Consider the following 21,792-nt stretch of genomic DNA (forward strand, 5'->3'; position numbering starts at 1 on the left):
TCCTCAGCTACATTCATATCGTCCTGCGTGAACACCGAAGAGAAATAATGGTTCAATGCCTCTCCAATCTCTTCCGGTTCCACACACAACTTCCCCCTACTGTCTGTAACTGGCCCTAATCTTGCCCTAACCAACCTTCTGTTCTTGACATACCTATAGAACGCCTTAGGATTCTCCTTAATCCTATCAGCCAAAGTCATCTCATGCCCTCTTCTAGCCCTTCTTAACTCCCTCTTCAACTCCCTCCTAGCCAATCTAAAGCTTTCTACTGCACTACCCGAGCCCTCAAGCCTCATCCGAACATAAGCCTCCTTCTTCTTCCTAACCAACAAATCAACTTTTTTTGTGCACCACGGTTCCCTAGCCCTACCAATTCAGGTGAAGAAGGTAGTCAAGAAGGCATACGGCATGCTTGGCCAGGGCATTGAGTTAAAAATTGGCAAGTCATGTTGCAGGTTTATAGAACCTTAGTTAGAATGCACTTGGAATACAGTGTTCAATTCTGGTCGCCACACTACCAGAAGGATGTGGAGGCTTTGGGGAGGGTACAGAAAAGATTTACCAGGATGTTGCCTGGTATGGAGGGCATTAGCTATGAGGAGAGGTTGGAGAAACTTGGTTTATTCTCAGTGGAACGATGCAGGTTGAGGGGCGACCTGATAGAAGTCTACAAGATTATGAGAGGCATGGACAGAGTGGATAGTCAGAAGCTTTTTCCCAGGGTGGAAGAGTCAATTTCTAGGGGACATGGGTTTAAGGCGCGAGGGGCAAGTTTAAAGGAGATGTACGAGGCAAGTTCTATTTTACACAGAAGGTGGTGAGGGCCTGGGACTCACAGGCTTGGAAGGCCGAAGGGCCTGTTCCCGTGCTGTAATTTTCTTTGATCTTTGTTCTGAGAAAATGGGGGTATTGGTGGGATTTTTTAACTATCGTGTTGGTATGGGGGGGGGGGGTGACCAGGACAGGTTGTTGGTGATCTGGACACCTAAAAGTTTGAAGCTCTTGACCCTTTGTACTTTGTCCCCGTTGATGTAGACGGGGGCACGTTCTCCACTACGCTTCCTGAAGTCAATGACAATCTCCTTCATGCTGTTGACATTGAGGGTGTGATTATTATCATCGCAACAGTTCACCAGATTCTCGATCTCATTCCTTTCAGATCTGGACCAAATCGATGGCGTGACCAGCTCCGACCAAGCCAGCGCCTTCACATCTATGCACAGAGACACGGCTACAAGCTCCCGGTGTGCACGGCGAACAGTATCAGTTTCAGAGGCGAAGAGTTCCTTCTCTCAGATTTAGGTACGTCCGTCCTTCTCGTGCTTTTCCCTGAGTGTGGGCTGCGCGCTGGGAGAGACTTTGGCGCTCATGGAGACTCGTTCTCATCCGAGAAGCAATGAGGGGAATAAAAAAGGCCAGTGGAGGGAATTTGCATGTGGAGCCAGATGAGGTCGGTGAGGTCCTTTCCGAGTACTTTGTACCAGTATTCACAAAGGAGAAGGGGTGTGGTGGATGGGGAATGTAGAATCATAGAATTCGACAGTGCAGAAGGAGACCATTCAGCCCATCGAATCCTCACCAACCACAATCCCACCCAGGCCCTATTCCTATAAACCTATAGCGTTTACCCCAGCTAGTCCCCCTGACACTAAGGGGCAATTTAGCACGGCCAATCCACCTAACCCGCACATCTTTGGAGGAAACCGGAGCACCCGGAGGAAACATATGCAGACATGAGGAGAATGTATATACTCCACATAGACAGTGACCCAAGTTGGGAATCGAACCTGTTTTCCTGGAGCTGTGAAGCAGCAGTTAACCACTGTGCCATCCCATGGTAGAAAGGAGGATATTGACATTCTAGGGCATGTTGAAATAAAAAGGGAGGTGTTGGAGGTTTTGAAAAACATTCAGGTGGACAAGTCCCCAGGGCCAGATAGGATCTATCCCAGAATACTGAGAGAGACAAGGGATAAAATTACTGAGGCCTTGGCCAAAGACTCTGTATCCTCTTTAACCATGGGTGAGCTACCAGCAGATTGGAGAGTAGCCAACATTGTTCCTCTAATTAAGAAGGGTAGAAGAGACAATCTGAGAAATTACAGGCCTGGTAGCCTTACATCAGTGGCGGGGAAATTATTGGAGAAGATTCTTCAGGACAGGATGTACTCACTTCTGGAATAGGCTTATTAGCGATAGACAGCATGGTATTGTGAAGGGGAGGTTGTGTCTCGCAATCTTGATTGAGTTCCTTGAGGCAGGGCAGTGGATGTTGTTTACATGGACTTCAGTAAAGCCTTCAATAAGGTTCTTCATGGCAGGCTGATACAGAAGGTGAAGTGATGGGGGATCCGAGGGTGAGCTGGTAAAATGGATACAAAACTAGCTTGGGCATAGTAGTGGAGATGCTGGTGTTGGACTGGGGTAAACACAGCAAGAAGACTCACAACTAGGTTAAAGTCCAATAGGTTCATTTGGTTTATTTTATTATTTTGTTATTTTAGGCTTATTTTGTTCTACCAAATAAACCAGTTGGACTTTAACCTGGTGTTATGAACTTCTTACTGGGCATAGAAAGCAGAGAGTAGCAGTGGAAGGGTACTTTTCTAACTGGTGGTCTGTGACAAGCGATGTTCCACAAGGATCGGTGTTGGGGTCTCAGTTGTTCGTAATATATGTAAATGATTTGGAGGAAAATCTAGGTGGTCTGATTAGTAAATTTGCAGATGATGTGAAAATTGGGGGAATAGCGGATAGGGAGGAAGATTATCAGAGGATACAGCAGGATAGAAATTGGCTGGAGATCTGGGCTGAAAGGTGGCAGATGGAATTTAACCCAGGCAAATGTGAAGCGATGCGATTTGGAAGGTCTACTGCAGAAGGAAACTACCCAGTAAATGGTAGAGCCCTTAAAGTATCAGCATACAGAGGGATCTGGGTGTGCAGATCCACAGATCCCTGAAGGTAGCAACCCAGGTGGACAAGGTGGTCAAGAAGGTGTAGGGCATGCTGGCCTTCATCGGTTGGGGAGTTGAGTATAGGAATTGGAAAATCATTGCAGTGTGTAAGACTTTTGTTTGGCCACATTTGGAGTATTGTTGCCACACTATGGAAGAGCGTTGATTCATTGGAAAGGGTGCAGAAGAGATTCAGTGGGATGTTGCCTGGTTTGGAAGATATTGACTATGAAGAAAGGTTGAACAAACTTGAATTGTTTTCATTGGAGTGTCGGAGGACGGGCGGGGAGGGAGGTGGGGGGAACCTGTTAGAGGATTACAAGATTATGACTGACTTGGGTAGAGTGGATAGTCAGAGTCTTTTACCCAGGGCCAAAGGGTCAATTACTCAGGGGCATAGTTTGAAAGTGAGAGGGGGGGAAGTTTAAAAGAGATGTAAGGGGCAAGTTTATCACACAGAGGGTGGTGAATGCCTGGAACGCGTTGCCAGAGCAGGTGGTGGAAGCAGATTCTATAACAGCGTTCAAGAGATATCTGGATAGATACATGAACAGGCAGGGAATAGAGGGATACGGACCCCATAGAGGCAAGAGAATATTAGATTGGAGAGGGGCTAGTTCAGTGGTTAAAAAAAGGGGTAGCGTGGACAAGGTGGACTGAAGGGCCTGTTTCCATGCTGTAAGCTTCTGTAGCTTTATGTATGTGTATAAATTGAACCAAATCAATGGATTCAGTTCTGAGGCAGGATTCTCACTGGGTGGTTTTGTATTGTGGGGACCTCAAGTTGCAACGGCTGACTCCTTCCTTTTCATCTTAGAGGATGGGAAGACCCTTGGCACGCACCTTGGACCTCCCGAGGAGCGACTGGCCTTACACGTGCTGCATAAACAGGGCCTGATTCCAGAGCATGTGGAGACCAGGGCATTATACAGCCCACTGCAGCCTGACATTGAGCAGGTAAATAAGCGCTGGATTTCTGTAACGAATAACCACCCCGTGCTGCAGGAGTGAAGCTCATTTCCACATCGCGACACCAGGCTCTGTGGGCATATCAGCCTGTTTTATACATGTTTCACTCGCACATTAAACCAAAGTGTTTTTCCAAATCCAATTCTCTCAGGACTCCCTGGATAAATCGGGACTCCGTGACTGAGCAGCAAACTCTCTTTATTTTTACAAGTGTTCATTACATTAGCATCAAAGCTAATGGCTGGCGTTGTATTCCAGCTCAGTGGGTAGCCCTCTTGCGTCGAGATCAGAAGGTTCTGAGTTCAAGTCCCACCCCAGGGCTTGAGCACAAAAATCCAGGCACACATTGCGGTGCAGTACTGAGGGAGTGCTGCACTGTCACAGGCGCTGTCTTTCAGGTGAGATGTTAAACCGAGGCCCCCAAGGCACTCTCGGGTAGACATTGCTTCTTGCGTGTTTGTAAAGTGCACAAGAAACAATACATTTCCCTCTATGCTAATACAAGTGACAATGGTAAATCAAATCAAAAGACATAAAAGAACCATAGAACATTAGCTTACGAAGAGAGATTGAATAGACTGGGTCTGCACTCGTTGGAGTTTAGAAGGCCGAGGGAGGATCTTATAGAGACTTACAAGATAATGAAGGGGATGGATAGGGTAGAGATTCTTCCCACTTAGAAAGGATAGCAAAATTAGAGGGCACAGCCTCAAAATAAGAGGGGAGGGGGGCAGTTTAGATCAGAGTTGGGGAGGAACTTCTTCACTCAAAGGGTCGTGAATCTCTGGAATTCTCTGCCCATTGAAGTGGCGGAGGCTGCCTCGCTGAAGTCACGGGTAGATAGATTTCTGATAGACAGGGGAATTAAGGGTTATGGGGAGAAAGCAGGAAAGTGGGACTGATCCACTTCAGATCAGCCATGATCTTATTGAATGGCGGGGCAGGCTCGAAGGGCTAGATGGCCTACTCCTGCTCCTATTTCTTATGTTCTTATTACAGTGCAGTACAGGCCCTTCAGCCCTCGATGTTGCGCCAACCTGTGAAACCAACCTAAATCCCATCTAACCTACACTATTCCAGTACCATCTATATGTTTATCCAATGACCATTTAAATGGCCTTAATGTTGGTGAGCCCACTACTGCATTACTTGGAGAAGACTGGTGGATTCTCCCCCGATTCCCTGCCATTATCTATCCCTCACTCAATATCGCCAAACCAGATTGCCTGGTCGCAGGAAAGTAGAAACTAGAAGCAGGAGTTGGCAATTTGGCCCTTTGAGGCTGCTACTCCACCATTCATTCTGATCATAGGTCATAGAACCCCTACAGTGCAGAAGGAGACCATCGGGTCTGCTCCGACCACAATCCCACCCAGGTTCTATTCCCGCAAGTCCATATGTTTACCCTGCTAATCACCCTGACACAAAGGGGCAATTTATTCATGGTCAATCCACTTAACCGGCACATCTTTGGACTGTGGGAGGAAACTGGAGCACCCGGAGGAAACCCACACAGACACGGGGAGAATGTGCAGACTCCACACAGACAGTGACCTCAGTCAGGAATCGAACCCAGGTCTCTGGTGCTGTGAAGCAACAATACTAACCACTGTGGGATCTTCAAGTTCAATATCCTGATCCCCCTTTCCTCCCATATCTCTTGATCCCTTTAGCTGTAAGAGCTATATCTCATTCATTATTGAAATCAGAAAACATTTTGGCCTCAACTACTTTCTGTGGATGTGAATTCCCCACCCTCTGGGTGAAGAAATTTCTCCTCACCTCAGACCTAAAAGCTTTATCCCTAACCCTCAAACTATGACCCCCAGGTTCTGGACTCTCCCACCATCAAGAACATTGGGGGCGATTCTCCCAAGATTGGTGGGAAAACGGTTCGAGTTCGCGATTGTTTTGTCAGTACAGCTTCTCCCCTGAATCTCCGCACTCTGTGTGCTGCAGAGGTCCCAGTTGTGAATCTCATTAAAATCCCAGGAGGGCGGGGCCTATTCGCGCCGGAATCTGACGGTTCTGGAATTCTGCACGTGCGCAGTGGCCCCGATCTGTCAGTCTCCCCGCTTGCTGGCCAGCTTGATCGCTGCCAGCCCAAGATACCCGCAGTGCTGCCCCTCCAGCACCCCCCCCCCCACCTCCCGGGGCCCTGCCCTTCTTCAAATATTAGGATCATGAGTAGGCCATAGAGCCATATTGGCCGGAATTCATTTGGACATTCACGCCGGAGGGATTCTCCGGACTCGCTGGCGGCACAGCCCCGCCCGCAGGTTTCCTGCTGATGTGGGGCTGTAATGTCTTCAATCAGGCAATTGAGGTTCGAATATGAACTCTGATTGAGGACCAAATTGTTGGGCCAATCAGGGAGCTCCATGCTCTGTTCTTAAACAAGAGTGTCAGTTCCTCTGGCACTCCAGATGGAGAATGCATGCTGGGAGCACTCTGTGCAGTGTTGTTGGATCTTGTAAATAAAGGCAATCGGGTGAAGGGGCTTCCACCTCGGAGGACCTGTTACAGGCATTGTCAGTAGGAATTCCCAGTGACAGCGGCGGGATCAGAGAATCCCGTCACTAGCAAACAGCGCGTCAGCTCCCACCAGCCCGGCTAGAAATATGCGGCTGGGAGTCTGGAGAATTTCACCCCTTATGTATAGAGAGAGCAGCTTGGACCTGGAGCATCTCATCTGAAGGCTTACACCTCTATCAATAGTATCGATAATAGATACAATCCCTAGGGGTGGCTTGAACGCATGACTTTCAGACTCAATGGCACGAGTTTATTTTTAAAGTCTTCACTCATGGGATGTGGGCATTACTGACGAGGTCAACATTTATTGCCCATCCCTAATTGCCCTTGAGAAGGTGGTGGCGAGCTGCCATCTTGAACCGCTGTAATTCATGTGGTGTAGGTACACCCACACTGCTGTTAGGGAGGGACCCCCAGGATGTGGACCCAGCGACAGTGAAGGAATGGCAATTATATTCACCAGTCAGGATGGGGCATGACTTGGAGGGGAATATCCAGGTGCTGGTGTTTCCAGGTATCTGCTGCCCTTCTCCTTCTCGATGGTAGAGGTGGTGGGTCCGAAAGGTGCTGTCATGGGAGCTTTAGTGAGTTGCTGAGGTGCACCCTGATAGATAAAATCAGAGATAGAATCCTCCAGTGTAGAAGGAGGCTGTTTGGCCCATCTGTGCTGACCACAGTCCCACCTGAGGCCTATTTCAGCAACCCTCATTTACTCTAGCTAATCCCCCTACTCTAGGGTCCATTCAGCACGGCCAATCAACCTAACCCGCACATCTTTGGACTGTGGGAGGAAATTGGGGCACCCGGAGGAAACCCACGCAGACACGGGGAGAATGTGCAAACTCCACACAGTGACCCAAGGAATTGAACTCGGGTTCCTGGTGGTATGAGGCAGCAGTGCTAACCACTGTGCCACTGTGCTGCTCATAGCTAACTTCTGTTGCCACTATGCATCAGTGGTAGAACAAATTAATGTTAGCCATTGAGCCACAGTTGATCTTTAAGGGGTGAAGGCCTCTTACACTTTGGAGAGCCCTATAAAAAGGTCAAGGCATTTGGCGATGGATGTTATAGAGCACAAAGTATAGCAAGAGGTAAAAAGATGTCATAGAGCAAGTTGATTAGATTCTCATGGAATCAACTCAACGTAATATTTACTGATTGCCTGACAAAGTGCCTTTACTCTCCTGCTCTTTAGGGTAAGATCCAGCTCTGGGTGGACATCTTTCCAAAGTCACTTGGACCTCCTGGACCCCCATTCAACATCACTCCGCGCAAAGCCAAGAGGTGAGATACCCCTACCCCCTCAACACTGCTCAAACATTCAGCATTGGGATGGACAGGTACTTTCTACTGGGTCAGGGTAACAAGTGACTGCAGATACAGATGGAACGGAATGCAGAATATGCCAGAGTGGCAGAATGGGCGATTCCATTTCGAACAAGACCTGTGACTCTGCTGCTGTGTAACTCGCTGTGTGACCAATCCCAGTGTCAGTGCTCCAAGACAAAATTCCTCACAAACCCGGGAATGGAAAATCAAACATGATCTCAAAGGCATTTGACAAGCGGTTCCCACAGTATCACCTCTAACTGCAGAAAGGTTCATGCACTTATTTGAAAATGTGTAGAGGGAGCTTTAGTCTGTATCTAACCCTGTGCTGTACCTGTCCTGGGAGTGTTTGATGGGGACAGTGTAGAGGGAGCTTTACTCTGTATCTAACCCCGTGCTGTACCTGTCCTGGGAGTGTTTGATGGGGACAGTGTAGAGGGAGCTTTACTCTGTATCTAACCCCGTGCTGTACCTGTCCTGGGAATGTTTGATGGGAATGGTGTACCACTTTGATATTCTGACTGAAGGTCTCATGTCCAATATTTCTAAAGCTGTTATCCTGTATTTCCTCTGTATTTCTTCCAGATTTTATTTGCGCTGTATAATATGGAACACCAATGATGTTATCTTGGATGACCTCAGCATTACGGGAGAGAAGATGAGTGATATTTATGTGAAAGGGTCAGTAACTTCCGGAATTAGTTTGTCCTGATCTGTTTTCACGGAGTGTTCTGTCGCGGTGAATATCCAGAGCCGAGGGGGGAGAGAAGGTACAAATTTCTCAGGCTTCTGATGGAGAAGCCAGCTGGGCTTTAGACTGCACCGCAGCAAGGATCCACTGGGGGCAGTCTCAGCAAGGCCGCCGTGGGGTCAAAGACACACCCTTGAGAGCTGCTGGCCTTTCTGATTGGCTGAAAAGCCAATCCCAGCATCACCAGAACTCAGACATGGCAGCCACTGGGAGAGTGTCCCTGGGAGGAGATCCCGGGATACCGAACTTACAATGAAATCCGGATTATTGGTCAGGGAAGGAGGATTCGAACCTGGGTCCCAAGAGCATTATGCTGGCTCTCTGAGTTACTAGTCAGTACCACTAGGTGACAATACCACTGACCCATCCCTCCCTGTGAACAGTGTATTAAAAATAAAGCAGAAAATATAACCTCTATCAATGAAGTATTGAAGATGGCTAAAGTTCCTTTTTTCAAAAAAAAAGGAAGGAATAAAATGCTTTAATTTGGGGAGAAACACAGTGGCACAGTGGTTAGCACTGCTGCCTCACAATGTGAGAGACCTGGGTTCGATTTCCAGCTTGGGTAACTGTGCACATTCTCCCCGTGTCTGCGTGGGTTTCCTCTGGGTGCTCTGGTTTCCTCCCACAGTCTGAAAGATGTATAAGTTAGGGGGATTAGTGGGGGTAAATACTTGGGGCGAGGGGGAGCAGGTCTGGGTGGGATTGCCCCTTACTGTCGGAGGGATTACGGGGACAGAGCCTGGGTGGGATTGCTGTCAGTGCAGACTCGATGGGCTGAATGGCCTCCGTCTGCAATTCTGCAGGAATTCTATGATCACTCTATTCCTTTTTCCCTCTCGTGGCTCCCCTCCTAGACCACTCATCTCAACCACTCCTGAGACGAAGTCCCACATTCTCACCACTCTCTGGATAAAGACATTTTTCCTGAATTCCTGACCAGATTTATTAGCAGCTTGCCTTTATTGTGAACAGTTGAGGGTGGGAGGAGGGTACATCTGTAATAGCTGCTAATTCCCCCCCCATACATAGAAGAAGATAGGAGCAGAAGGAGGCCATTTGGCCCTTCGAGCCTGCTCCACCATTCATCACGATCATGGCCGATCGTCCAACTCAATAGCCTCATCCTGCTTTCTCCCCATAACCTTTGACCCCATTCGCCCCAGGTGCTATATCCAGGCACCTCTTGAATACATACCTCTTTGTGAGGTTGGTTAGTGGATCTATTCTCACCAGGACACGGGGTAGAATATTCCGGATGCTCTTCAAACTTGACCCCACTCGCAGAGCGAGGAGTTGAGCTGAACGGCACAGACGCTTTACAGGGGAGATTCAACAAGCGTGTAAGGAGAGAAGGGATTGAAGGACATGCCAATGAGGTTAGATGAAGAGGGAGGAGATTAATCACCATGTGTTGAAATGAAGATGGAATATCTCTATTAAAGTGCCAGAAAAACTCAGCAGATTTGGCAGCACCTGTTGGACAGAGAATCTCAGGCCAGAAAATTCCCTTCCCGTCCACCGAGCGAATCATCGCGGGCGGGATAGACAGTTTGGCGGATCATTTAAAGGTCCGTGGATCTCGGATGGGAATTTCCAGTATTGGGGCATCAGGAAGCCCTGCTATCTGTCATTAGAATCTGTCATTAAGGAGGAAATTGCGAGGCATCTTGAAGGGAATTGCTTGATAGAGCAGACGCAACACGGTTTCATTAAAGGGAAGTCGTGTCTGACAAATTTACTGGAGTTCTATGAGGATGTGTCTAGGGCGGTGGATAGAGGAGAGCCGGTGGATGTGGTCTTTCTAGATTTTCAGAAGGCGTTTGACAAAGTACCTCACAAGAGGTTATTGCAGAAGGTCGAGGGACATGGAGTTGGGGGTAGGGTGTTAGCGTGGATAGAGGATTGGTTGTCAAATAGGAGGCAGGGAGTGAGGGTCAACGGGTGCTATTCGGATTGGCGGATGGTGACTCGTGGAGTGCCCCAGGGGTCGGTGCTGGGGCCTCAGCTTTTTACCATTTATATAGATGATCTGGAGGAGGGAACCGAGTGCAGGGTGTCGAAATTTGCTGATGACACCAAGATTGGGGGAAAGGCAAATTGTGCGGAGGGTGTGGAGAGTCTGCAGAAGGATCTAGATAGGCTGGGCGAATGGGCCAGAAAATGGCAAATGGAATTTAATGTTGGCAAGTGTGAGGTGGTCCACTTTGGTAGGAAGAATGGTAGGAAGGACTATTACTTACGGGGCGAAAAACTGCAGCAGGCGACGGTGCAGAGGGACCTCGGGGTCCTTGTGCATGAGTCGCAAAAACCCAGCTTGCAGGTGCAGCAGGTGGTCAGGAAGGCGAATGGGATGCTGGCCTTCATAGCGAGGGGGATTGAATATAAAAGTAGGGAGGTCTTGCTGCAGCTGTATAGGGCATTAGTGAGGCCGCAGCTGGAGTACTGTGTGCAGTTTTGGGCGCCGTACCTGCGCAAAGATATTTTGGCCTTGGAGGGAGTGCAGAGGAGGTTTACTAGGCTGATACTGGAGTTGAGGGGGTTGAGCTATGAGGAGAGGCTGAATAAACTGGGCTTGTACTTGTTAGAGTTTAGAAGAATGAGGGGAGATCTCATTGAGACGTATAAGATGATGAATGGGATGGATAGGATAGAGGTGGAGAGACTCTTCCCGCTCAAAAAAGACAGTAGGACTAGGGGGCACAGCCTCAAGATAAAAGGGGGGCGGTTTAGAACGGAGTTGAGGAGGAACTTCTTCACTCAAAGGGTGGTGAATCTCTGGAATTCTCTGCCCGTTGAAGTGGTGGAGGCTGCCTCGCTAAATATTTTTAAGACGCGGGTTGATGGGTTTTTGATAGGAGAGGGGATTAAGGGTTATGGGGAGAGGGCTGGAAAGTGGAACTGAGCAGCAACAGATCAGCCATGATCTTATTGAATGGCGGGGCAGGCTCGAAGGGCTGGATGGCCTACTCCTGCTCCTATTTCTTATATTCTTATGTTCTTATAGTTAGTTAATATTTCCAGCCCTTCTATTACCCCTGGGGCGGCACGATGGCACAGTGGTTAGCACTGCCACCTCACAGCGCCAGGGACACTGGTTCAATTCCTGGTTTGGGTCGCTTGGGTGTGGAGCTTGCACATTCCCTCCATGGGTTTCCTCTGGGTGCTCCGGTTTCCTCCAAAAATGGGCAAGTTAGCTGGATTGACCATGCTAAATTGCCCTTTAGTTTCAGGGGATTAGAAGGGTAAATGCACGGGGTTGCGGGGATAGGGCCCGAGTGGGATTGTGATTGGCGCAGACTCGATGGGCCAAATGGCCTCCTCCTACACTGTCAGATTTCTATGTTCCTACGGACTCTGTGGACTCGAAACATTAACTCTGTCTGTCTCTCCACAGATGCTGCCAGACCTGCTAAGTCTTTCCAGTACTTTCTGCTTTGATTTTGCATTTCCAGCATCCACTGTATATTGCTTTTATTATGATGGAATGTCTCTCCATGGGGCCAGTGCCATATTTTGTCAGCTATTTGTTCCTGTGAAGCACTTTGGCAGGGCGAGGCCCCAGCGGGTTGCTGTTGGTGGACTTTACTTGACTTTGGCTCTCACTCTGCCTGCAGGTGGCTTCTGGGTTACGAGGGTAACAAACAAAAAACAGATGTCCACTACAGGTCAATGGGAGGAGAAGGAAACTTCAACTGGAGGCTCGTCTTCCCTTTCGACTACTTGCCTACAGAACAAGTTTGCTCCATTGCCAAGAAGGTGAGTGAGAGAGAGAGAGAGCAGTAAGTGTCAGAGAGAGAATGTCTCACTTATGATCTGTCTCAGCGTCAATTAGTGCGGCACGGTGGCACAGTGGTTAGCACTGCTGCCTCGCAGCACCGGGGACCAGGGTTCAATTCCCAGCTTGGGTCATTTTCTGTGCAGAGTCTGCACATTCTCCCCATGCCTGCGTGGGTTTCCTCTGGGCGATCCGGTTTTTCTCCCACAGTCCAGATGTGCTAGTTCGGGTGCATCAGCCCATGCTAAATTCTCCCTCAGTGTAGCCAACTGGAGTGAGGCGAATAGGGGATTTTCACAGTAACTTCACTGCACAATCACACAATCCATATATTGCAGAGGGAGGCCATTCAGCCCATCGAGACCGCACTGACAACAATCCCACCCTTGTAACCCGGCTAATCTCCCTAACCTACACATCCCAGGACACTAAGGGAAATTTAGCCTGACCAACGCACCTAAACCCGCACATCTTTGCACTGTGGGATGCTACCGTTTAATGTTAGCTGACCAGCGACACTAATAAATAAAGTTATTAACCCAGATTCAGCATTTTAAAGTTAAAATTTATTTCTTAATCACAAGTAAGGCTTACATTAACGCAGCAATGAAGTTACTGTGAAATTCCCCTAGTCGCCACACCCCGGCGCCTGCTTGGGTCAATGCACCCTAACCGGCACGTCTTTCCGACTCTGGGAGGAAACCGGAGCACCCAGCGGAAACCCATGCAGACACGGGGAGAACGTGCAGACTCCGCACAGTGACCCAAGCCAGGAATTGGACTCGGGTACTTGATACCGTGAGACAGCAGTGCTAACCAGTGTGCCGGCCAAAGGTTCCACCAACGTTTGAACTCGGATGGCCGGATTTAGAGTCCGGAATGCTCAGCGTTACACCACGGAACGCAGCTACTGCTCGATGTGTTCGCTGCTCTTGCTCCTAGAAGATGGTTGAGATCCCAGATTTGGAAAGTGCTGTTGAAGGAGACTTGGTGAAATGCCACAGTGCATCTTGTAGTCGGTACACATTGCTGCTACTCTGGCAGTGGCAGAGGGAGTGGATGTTAGTGGGTGTGGTTCCAATCAAGCGGGCTGCTTTGTCCTGAATGGTTTCGGTCATCTTGAGAATTGTTGGAGCTGCATCCATCCAGGCAAGTGGAGGATGTTTCCTAGTACTGGATAAACAGGCTCTGGGGAGACAGGCAGTGAGTTACCTGCTCCAATCTCCGCTTGTACACATAGTTTTTATAGAGTCATCATGGTTTACAGCATGGAAACAGGCCCTTCAGCCCAACTTGTCCATGCCTCCCCTTTTTTAACCACTAAGCTAGTCCCAGTTGCCCACATTTGGTCCAAATCCCTCTGATGTGGCTACTCCACTTCATTTGTAACCCCAGGATATCAATTGTGGGAAATACAGTGCTGATGCTACCATTGAATAACAAGAGGAGGTCATCAGATTCTCGATTGTTGGAGATGTTAATTACTGGGTAGTTTCATTCTACAAACATTATTCATCACCTGTTAACCCGAACATGAATATTGTCCAGGTCGATTATCCAGGCACAATATTCTGGGAGGTTTGTTTTGTGGATTGCACTGTTCTGATCGTGGAATTATTAAAGGTGCAAGTCAGAGGCCGTTAACCAATCCTACACTTCCTCTTGGAATGTTTGGGACAGTGTAGAGGGAGCTTTACTCTGTATCTAACCCCGTGTACCTGTCCTGGGAGTGTTTGATGGGGACAGTGTAGAGGGAGCTTTACTCTGTATCTAACCCCATGCTGTACCTGTCCTGGGAGTGTTTGATGGGGGAGAGTGTAGAGGGAGCTTTACTCTGTATCTAACCCCGTGCTGTACCTGTCTTGGGAGTGTTTGATGGGGGAGAGTGTAGAGGGAGCTTTACTCTGTATCTAACCCTGTGCTGTACCTGTCCTGGGAGTGTTCGATGGGGATGGTGTAGAGGGAGCTTTACTCTGTATCTAAGCCCGTGCTGTACCTGTCCTGGGAGTGTTTGATGGGGGACAGTGTAGAGGGAGCTTTACTCTGTATCTAACCCTGTGCTGTACCTGTCCTGGGAGTGTTCGATGGGGATGGTGTAGAGGGAGCTTTACTCTGTATCTAAGCCCGTGCTGTACCTGTCCTGGGAGTGTTTGGTGGGGACAGTGTAGAGGGAGCTTTACTCTGTATCTAACCCCGTGCTGTACCTGTCCTGGGAGTGTTCGATGGGGATGGTGTAGAGGGAGCTTTACTCTGTATCTAACCCCGTGCTGTACCTATCCTGGGAGTGTTTGATGGGGGACAGTGTAGAGGGAGCTTTACTCTGTATCTAACCCCGTGCTGTACCTGTCCTGGGAGTGTTTGATGGGGACAGTGTAGAGGGAGCTTTACTCTGTATCTAACCCCGTGCTGTACCTGTCCTGGGAGTGTTTGATGGGGGGACAGTGTAGAGGGAGCTTTACTCTGTATCTAACCCCGTGCTGTACCTGTCCTGGGAGTGTTTGATGGGGGACAGTGTAGAGGGAGCTTTACTTTGTGTCTAATCCCGTGCTGTTCCTGTCCTGGGAGTGTTTGATGGGACAGTGTAGAGGGAACTTTACTCTGTATCTAACCTCATAGTGTTCTGTTTTACATGTTTGATGTTGAACTTGAGAGCTGTAAATGAGGTTAGCAATCTCAACATGGGATTCAACTTGAAACTTTCTCGTTGTATCTGGTTTAGCTGCTGGTTGGGAGCCATTAGCAGCTCACACAAACTCAGGCCTCTTTATCTGTTTTTCTCACAGGAACATTTCTGGAGTTTGGATAGGACAGAAACTAAAATCGCACCAGAGCTCATCATCCAGATCTGGGACAATGATAAGTTTTCCTTTGATGATTATCTGGGTACGTTCTTCCAAAATCTCTCACTGGGGATGTCATTACTGAGGTTTAACGTGACAGAGAAGCTGTGGAACATTGTAGATAAACATTAGACTAAATTGGGTTGGAATTGCCCGGAGGAGGTGGGAATTCTATGCTGGTAAGATTCCCAACTTGGGAGGATGTAGGAACATGGGAATTTGGAGCAGAAGTTGGCAAACCTTCGAGCCTGTTCTGCCATTCAATCAGATCACAGCTGATCTTTCCCTGGTCTCAAATCCACCTGTTCCCCATATCCCTTTCAGCTTTTTTTATTAGAAATATATCCATCTCCTTCTTGAAATCATTTAATGATTCAGATTCCACCATGGTATGGGGCAGTGAGTTCCACAAATTCACCACCCTCAGTGAGAAGTAGTTCCTCCTCATCTCAGTTTCAAATCTACCGCCTCTCTACCCATACCTGTGACCTTTTGTTCTAGATTGCCCCATAAGAGGAAACTTTATCAACCCCTTTTAGTGTCTTATATGCCTGGACCAGACTCCCCCCCCCATCCTTCTCAACTCCCAAACTGTTTAATCTCCCCTCATATGTCAATCCTTTCATCCCTGGAATCAATCTGGTGACCCTCCTCTGAACTGCCTCCAACGCCACCACAACCTTCCTCAGATAAGGAGACCAAGACGGACCCAATACTCCAGATGTGGTCTCACCAACACCTGATACAATTGGACACTCTACACTTAGAGGGCCGCAAGCTGCTGAACCATCACTTTGAGGAGGTAGGGGCAGGACTGAGTTGGGTTTGTCATTTCTAGAAGTGGCAGGCGCAAGGTGGCAATGGACCAGGATGCGGTAAGCAGGCCAGAACACCTGCCTCAGTTTACTGGGACATCAGGACGACTGTGGAAATGAATGTCAGGCCCTCAAATCTTCATCCCTCACCCCTACCCCCCACTGCCCCTTTGCCCGCTCACTCACCAGTGCCTCTTCATTCCCCTGTGCTCTGTCTATGCTCCTTTATGATCTTTATACACACACACACACACATCTCCTATACTATAACTCCCCTCATACTCCATACTCCTTCATATCCCCATGGATCCTCCATTTGAACTCACCCAGTATCCACCTTGGGCAGATCTCAGGATCCATGTCTTTAAAATGGACATGAAAAGAATTCTAACAGTCTAATAGAACTCTCCTTCAAACACATTTTGTATTGACGTCACTATCACTCAAAAAAACCCATTAAAATATTTTGTAAAAACAATCAGTTATTCACTTATCACATCAAGGACAGATAATAATTTAACGATATAAAATAACAATCAAGGCATGAGCAAAGCTCCCTGCTGAGATAAGTCATTCTGTAGCTTTTGAAACTCAGCCAATCACTCACAATGGACTCACAGCAAACCATTACTGTTCCCAAATAATGAAGCTTATTGAAAATGCATATTTCTACTCTATATCAAATGACCTGTCAGTCAATGGATTCCAGAAACATTTTTCTGCTCTTAAGCAAAGCAGAGTAATTTTAAACGGCTTTGAATATTTAAATCACTTCAGATCATGACATTTATATTTTTCAACCACTGTTTTCTCCAATTTTGAATTCATCATATCACTATTTCCAATGAAAAATGTACTCTAATGCATCTCAACACTTATGCAATGCTGATCAACCTTCCCTTGCAAGAAAGAGCCATATAATTGCAAGAAAAACACAACTACCTTACAATACATCACCTAGCTATTGAAACTGAAAGAATGTGTTTGTTTGTATTTCAAAACTTGTGAATAAAAGAATTCCGCGAGGAAGTGGCTGAGCCTTTTTGGGTTTCCTATTGGGTCTGGGATTCCCATCGTTCATGACTGCTCTGATATGCTGCATGTGAGCAGGCTACCTTATCACGTATCAGCAAAGATTGCCAGAAAGAGGAATGTGGGCAGGAATCCCAAAATTAGGTCCCTCCCATCATTCCTCTTTGGAATCAGTCAGCCTCAGCGAAAATCCAGGTTTCTGTGGTTAACACAGCTGCTACACAGCGCCAGGGACCTGGGTTCAACTCCCATCTTGGGTCACTGTCTGTGCAAAGTCTGCATGTTCTCCCCGTGTCTGCGTGGGTTTCCTCCGGATGCTGCAGTTTCCTTCCACAGTCCAAAGATGTGGGGGTTAGGTTGGTTGGCCATGCAAAATTGTCAGGGGGAAATAACAAAGAACAAAGAACAACACGGCACAGGAAACAGGCCCTTCGGCCCAACAATCCCACGCCGCCATTTTAACATTGTAAGTGCCCTCTTCTACCTATGACCTTTGTCTCCACAATAAAGGAACCATAACCAGGTTGAGGGACAATAATTTAGGGACAATTTGTTAACACCAATCAGCCTAATAGCACGTTTTTGGGGTGTAGGAGGAAACCGAAAATAGCCGGGTAAATGTGTGGGGTTATGAAGATAGGGCCCAGATGGGATTGTTGTCAGTGAAGACTTGATAGGCCGAATGGCCCTCCCTCTGCACTGCAGGGATTCTGTGAGTTACCTGGAGATGGATGTGATCACTTGAGAAGAACTTGGGATCTATTATTGCTGAGAGAAAGAGACTGGGAAAATCATGTCTTTTGTGATTTATCAGTAAGCCATTGGCTAAAGTTTAATGATAGAATCTTGCAAAATGGCGCAAAAAAGCAGCTCACCACTAACTTCCCAAGGGCAATTAGGTATGGACAATACAATCATAGAATCATAGTGCAGAAGGAGGCCATTCGGTCCATCAAGGCTGTACCAACAACAATCGGGCCCTATCCCTGTGTCCCCACATATTTACCCAGTTAATCTCTCTGACACTAAGGGACAATCCCAATATCTGGAATTAAGAATCTACTGATGACCATGAAACCATTGTCGGAAAAACCCGTCTGGTTCACTAATGTCCTTTAGGGACGGAAATCTGCCGCCCTTACCCTGTCTGGCCTACATGTGACTCCAGAGCCACAGCAATGTGGTCGACTCTCAATTGCCCTCTAAGGACAACGAGGGATGGGCAATAAATGCTGGCCCAGCCAGCGATGCCCCTGTCCCACAAATGAATAATAAAAAGATAGGTGTCAAGGGAAGATCAGAGAAGTGAAACTGGTCTCGAAATGTACATTGATGCTAAATGAGATTGAACAATGGAGTCTCTGGGATCTTGCTGTGTGCAAAATGTTACTCAACTAATAGCATAAGATCCCCACAATGCAGAAGGAGGCCATTCGGCCCATCGAACCTGCACCAACCACAATCACACCCAGGCCCTAATCCTGTAACCCCCCCCCCCCACATAGTTACCCTGCTAATCCCCCTGACACAAAGGGGCAACTTAGCATGTCAACCTAACCCACAAACATGGGAAGAAACCAGAGCACCCGGGAGAAACCCACGCAGACACAGGGAGAACCTGCAAACTCCACATAGACAGTGACCGAGGCCAGAATTGAACCCGGGTTATGAAGGGTATAGATAAACAGAGGTAAGCTATTTCCTATGTTAGAGACGCACAGTACAAGGGGCCACGGGCTTAGGGTGAGGGGGGAGAGGTATAGCACAGATATTGGAGGGAGGTTTTTCACACAGAGGGTAGTGGGGTATGGAATGCTCTGCCAAGTAAGATGGTGGAGGCAGGCACTCTGGAGTTGTTTAAGAGTAACTTAGACAGGCACATGAGTGGGTTGGAGATGGGGGGATATAGGAGATTGTTTTAAATAAGGGTCATTAGCATTGGGACGTCCCTGGTAATGTAAAAGGGTGTGGAATGATACTAATGTTTTTCTCTTTTAATTCCCAGGTTTTAAGTCAGTCCGCCTTGTTGTCCAACGAGGGGCATACACGCGATGGGTCGTACTGGGGCTGCTCTTGAATGTTCGAGATTGGCCTAGTGCTTCACATCGTTAGTGTGTGCCTAAACTGGACCAGATACTGGGCAAGACAACAGCTCAGTGACTATCACTGTTTGCTGTGCAGACACATGGATTTGGGCTGGTGTCTATGGGAGTTTGCGCATTCTCCCCGTGCTTGCGTGGGTTTTCTCCGGGTGCTCCGGTTTCCTCCCACACCCCAAAGATGTGCTATTAGGCTGATTGGAGATAATAAATTGTCCCTAAATTAGTTTTCCCTCAATGTGGAATGCCAAAGTATAGATAAGGGTCATGGGTGGAGAGGGGGGCTGGTGGTGTTGAGATGGCGGCGCGGGCTCGTTGGGCCGAAGGGCCTGTTTCCCGGGCTGTTTCTGTTCTTTGTCCCTGGCACTGTGAGGCAGCAGTGCTAACCACTGTGCCATCGTGTTCCCCACCCCCCAGCTGCTGCAGTGATTTAAAGCAATTCAGTATATGTGAAGCCCTGAGAGATCTCATGAGCAGTTGTTTTGACAGCAGCTTTTGCAATATAATTCTGATTGAGATTGTTCTCTGCCTTAGGTTCTGTTCAGATGGATCTCAACAGAATGCCCAAACCTGCCAAATCAGCAGAGAAGTGCAGTCTGATGGTCCTCGAGAGCGATAAGTTTGTCTCTCTGTTTGAGCAGAAGTCGGTGAAGGGTTGGTGGCCTTGTGTGGCTGAGACGCAAGGGGAGAAGACACTTGCGGTAAGACATCACCTCCTCTTTACTGATGATCTCAGGATCTAATAATAACCTGCATTTATGTGGCTCCTTTGACACAAAGGCACAACTTCTCAAGACACTTTATGAGAACGTAATGAGATCAAGGTTTACCAATGAGACAAAGAGGCAGTGCTTGCTTCTTGGAAGTAGAGTAGAAGGAAGGGAAGAGAGGTGGCGGGAGAGAGGATTGCAGATGCAATCCTGAATCTTGGGGTCTAAATGAATGAAGACATGACCACAATAGCAGGACGAAGAGAATAAGGGGGTTAGCGCAAGGGACTAGATCCGGAGGAGCGCAGAAAGTTGGAGCAAGTGTTTCCAGTGTTGGAGAGGACCCAGATATGTCTCCTGTCTTCCCAGTTCTTCATTGGAGGAAAGTTCTATTCACCTCTGTGGGGAGGCGATGGCCGAGTGGTATTATCACTAGACTATTAACCCAGAATGTTCTGGGGACCTGGGTTCGAATCCCAGCACAGCAGATGATGGAATTTGAATTCAGTTAAAAATAATTAAGAAGCTACTGATGACCATTGTTGGAAAACCCATCTGGTTCACTCATGTCCTTTAGGGAAGGAAATCTGCCTTCCTTATCTGGTCTGACCTATCAAATCATGTAAAGGTCCTTTGACCGCGAGTGGGATTTTCCAGCCTCGGAGTGAGCTGGGCTGGAAAATCCCTCTGCAAATGTCTTATTCCTGCTCCTATTTGTCATGATCATATTTTCCTAAGCATTTCATTAGCTGCAAAGTGCTTTGAGATGTTGCGAAAGGCGCTATAGAAATGTGGATTCTTCCTCTTCCTCTTTGACCACCTACTGTTCCCCAATTTGTAAACCGTTCTCGTCCCGTGTTTGAGGTGATCAAATCGCTGACCCCACCCCCCTCCCCAGCCTTCCTTTTGAAGTTTGTGTCTTCTCTCCCCCAGGGAAAAGTGGAGATGACTCTGGAGATCGTGTCAGAAGAGGAGAAGGAACTACGGCCTGCTGGGCAGGGTCGTGACGAGCCCAACATGAACCCTAAACTCGATGACCCAAAGTAAGCTGCTCCTGCCTGGAGAGTGCTGGCACTGTGTAGTTCAATTCAGCCCTTAGTACGGTTGGGATGTAATTCTTATAATCGTTCTGTAGATGTGGGCATTGTTGACACTTAATGGCATTTATTGCCCAGGCCTGGTTTCCCCTTAAGTAAGTGTTCGTGGGCTTTTTCCTTGATTCACAGCTGTCCATGAGGTGAAAATCCTCCCGCAGTGTTGTTAGAATCATAGAATCCCTACAGTGCAGAAGGAGGCCATTTGGCCCATCGAGTCTGCACTGACTCTCTGACATATCATCCCACTAAGGCCCTATCCCCACCTATTTACCCCAAGAAGCCCCCTGACCTACACATCTTAGATCACTAAGGGGCAACTTAGCATGACCAATCCACCTAACCCACATGTCTATGGAGTGAGGGAGGAAACCCACGCAGATACGGGGAGAACCTGCAAACTCCACACACACAGTCACCTAAGACCGGAATTGAACCCGGGTCCCCTGACACTGTGAGGCAGCAGTGCCAACCACTATGCCACCGTACCCCTTGGGAAAGTGTTACCGGATTTTGACCCAGCAATGGAGAAGCAATGGCAGATAGCAGGCCAGTGTGTGACTTGGATGGTCGTCTTATGGGCAATATTGACATAGGAACGTTCATTGCTCCTACGTTTAGAATCTGACTGGAGCATTTCTGTGGACGTCATTGTACAGAAAATGTGGAAAAGGTGCGATCTAGATGGTGAACGCGATAGCAGGGAGGGAGAGATATAATCTAGAGCGAAATATACAAGGGCTGCATTCATGAAGGTTGAGGAGAAAATCTAATAAATCTAACAGAACAAGATCCTTTCAACCGGTCAGTCCGTCAGTAAGAAGGTGGCATGAACTCAAGGTAAGTGCTGGAAGCGTAGAGAGAGAAGTTAGAATGAATA

At 47.9% G+C, this 21,792-nt stretch overlaps 1 protein-coding gene across 5 annotated transcripts in view; it reads left to right on the forward strand.

Annotated features, from left to right (window-relative positions):
- The window catches only part of dysf (dysferlin, limb girdle muscular dystrophy 2B (autosomal recessive)), a 284,564-nt gene that overhangs the window by 255,123 nt on the left and 7,649 nt on the right, over positions 1-21,792 (forward strand). For all 5 annotated transcript variants that reach the window (XM_080191726.1, XM_080191963.1, XM_080191788.1 and 2 more), the window contains 8 exons: positions 1,160-1,302; positions 3,775-3,914; positions 7,660-7,748; positions 8,379-8,474; positions 12,162-12,303; positions 15,106-15,205; positions 19,643-19,809; positions 20,752-20,861. In XM_080191726.1, coding sequence (XP_080047852.1) covers positions 1,160-1,302; positions 3,775-3,914; positions 7,660-7,748; positions 8,379-8,474; positions 12,162-12,303; positions 15,106-15,205; positions 19,643-19,809; positions 20,752-20,861 — 987 coding nt within the window. The remainder of the gene's footprint in view (positions 1-1,159; positions 1,303-3,774; positions 3,915-7,659; positions 7,749-8,378; positions 8,475-12,161; positions 12,304-15,105; positions 15,206-19,642; positions 19,810-20,751; positions 20,862-21,792) is intronic.

The sequence above is a fragment of the Carcharhinus amblyrhynchos genome, chromosome 1 (genome assembly GCF_965287045.1).
Source record: "Carcharhinus amblyrhynchos chromosome 1, sCarAmb.v2.hapA, whole genome shotgun sequence".
Taxonomy (NCBI): Eukaryota; Metazoa; Chordata; class Chondrichthyes; order Carcharhiniformes; family Carcharhinidae; genus Carcharhinus; species Carcharhinus amblyrhynchos.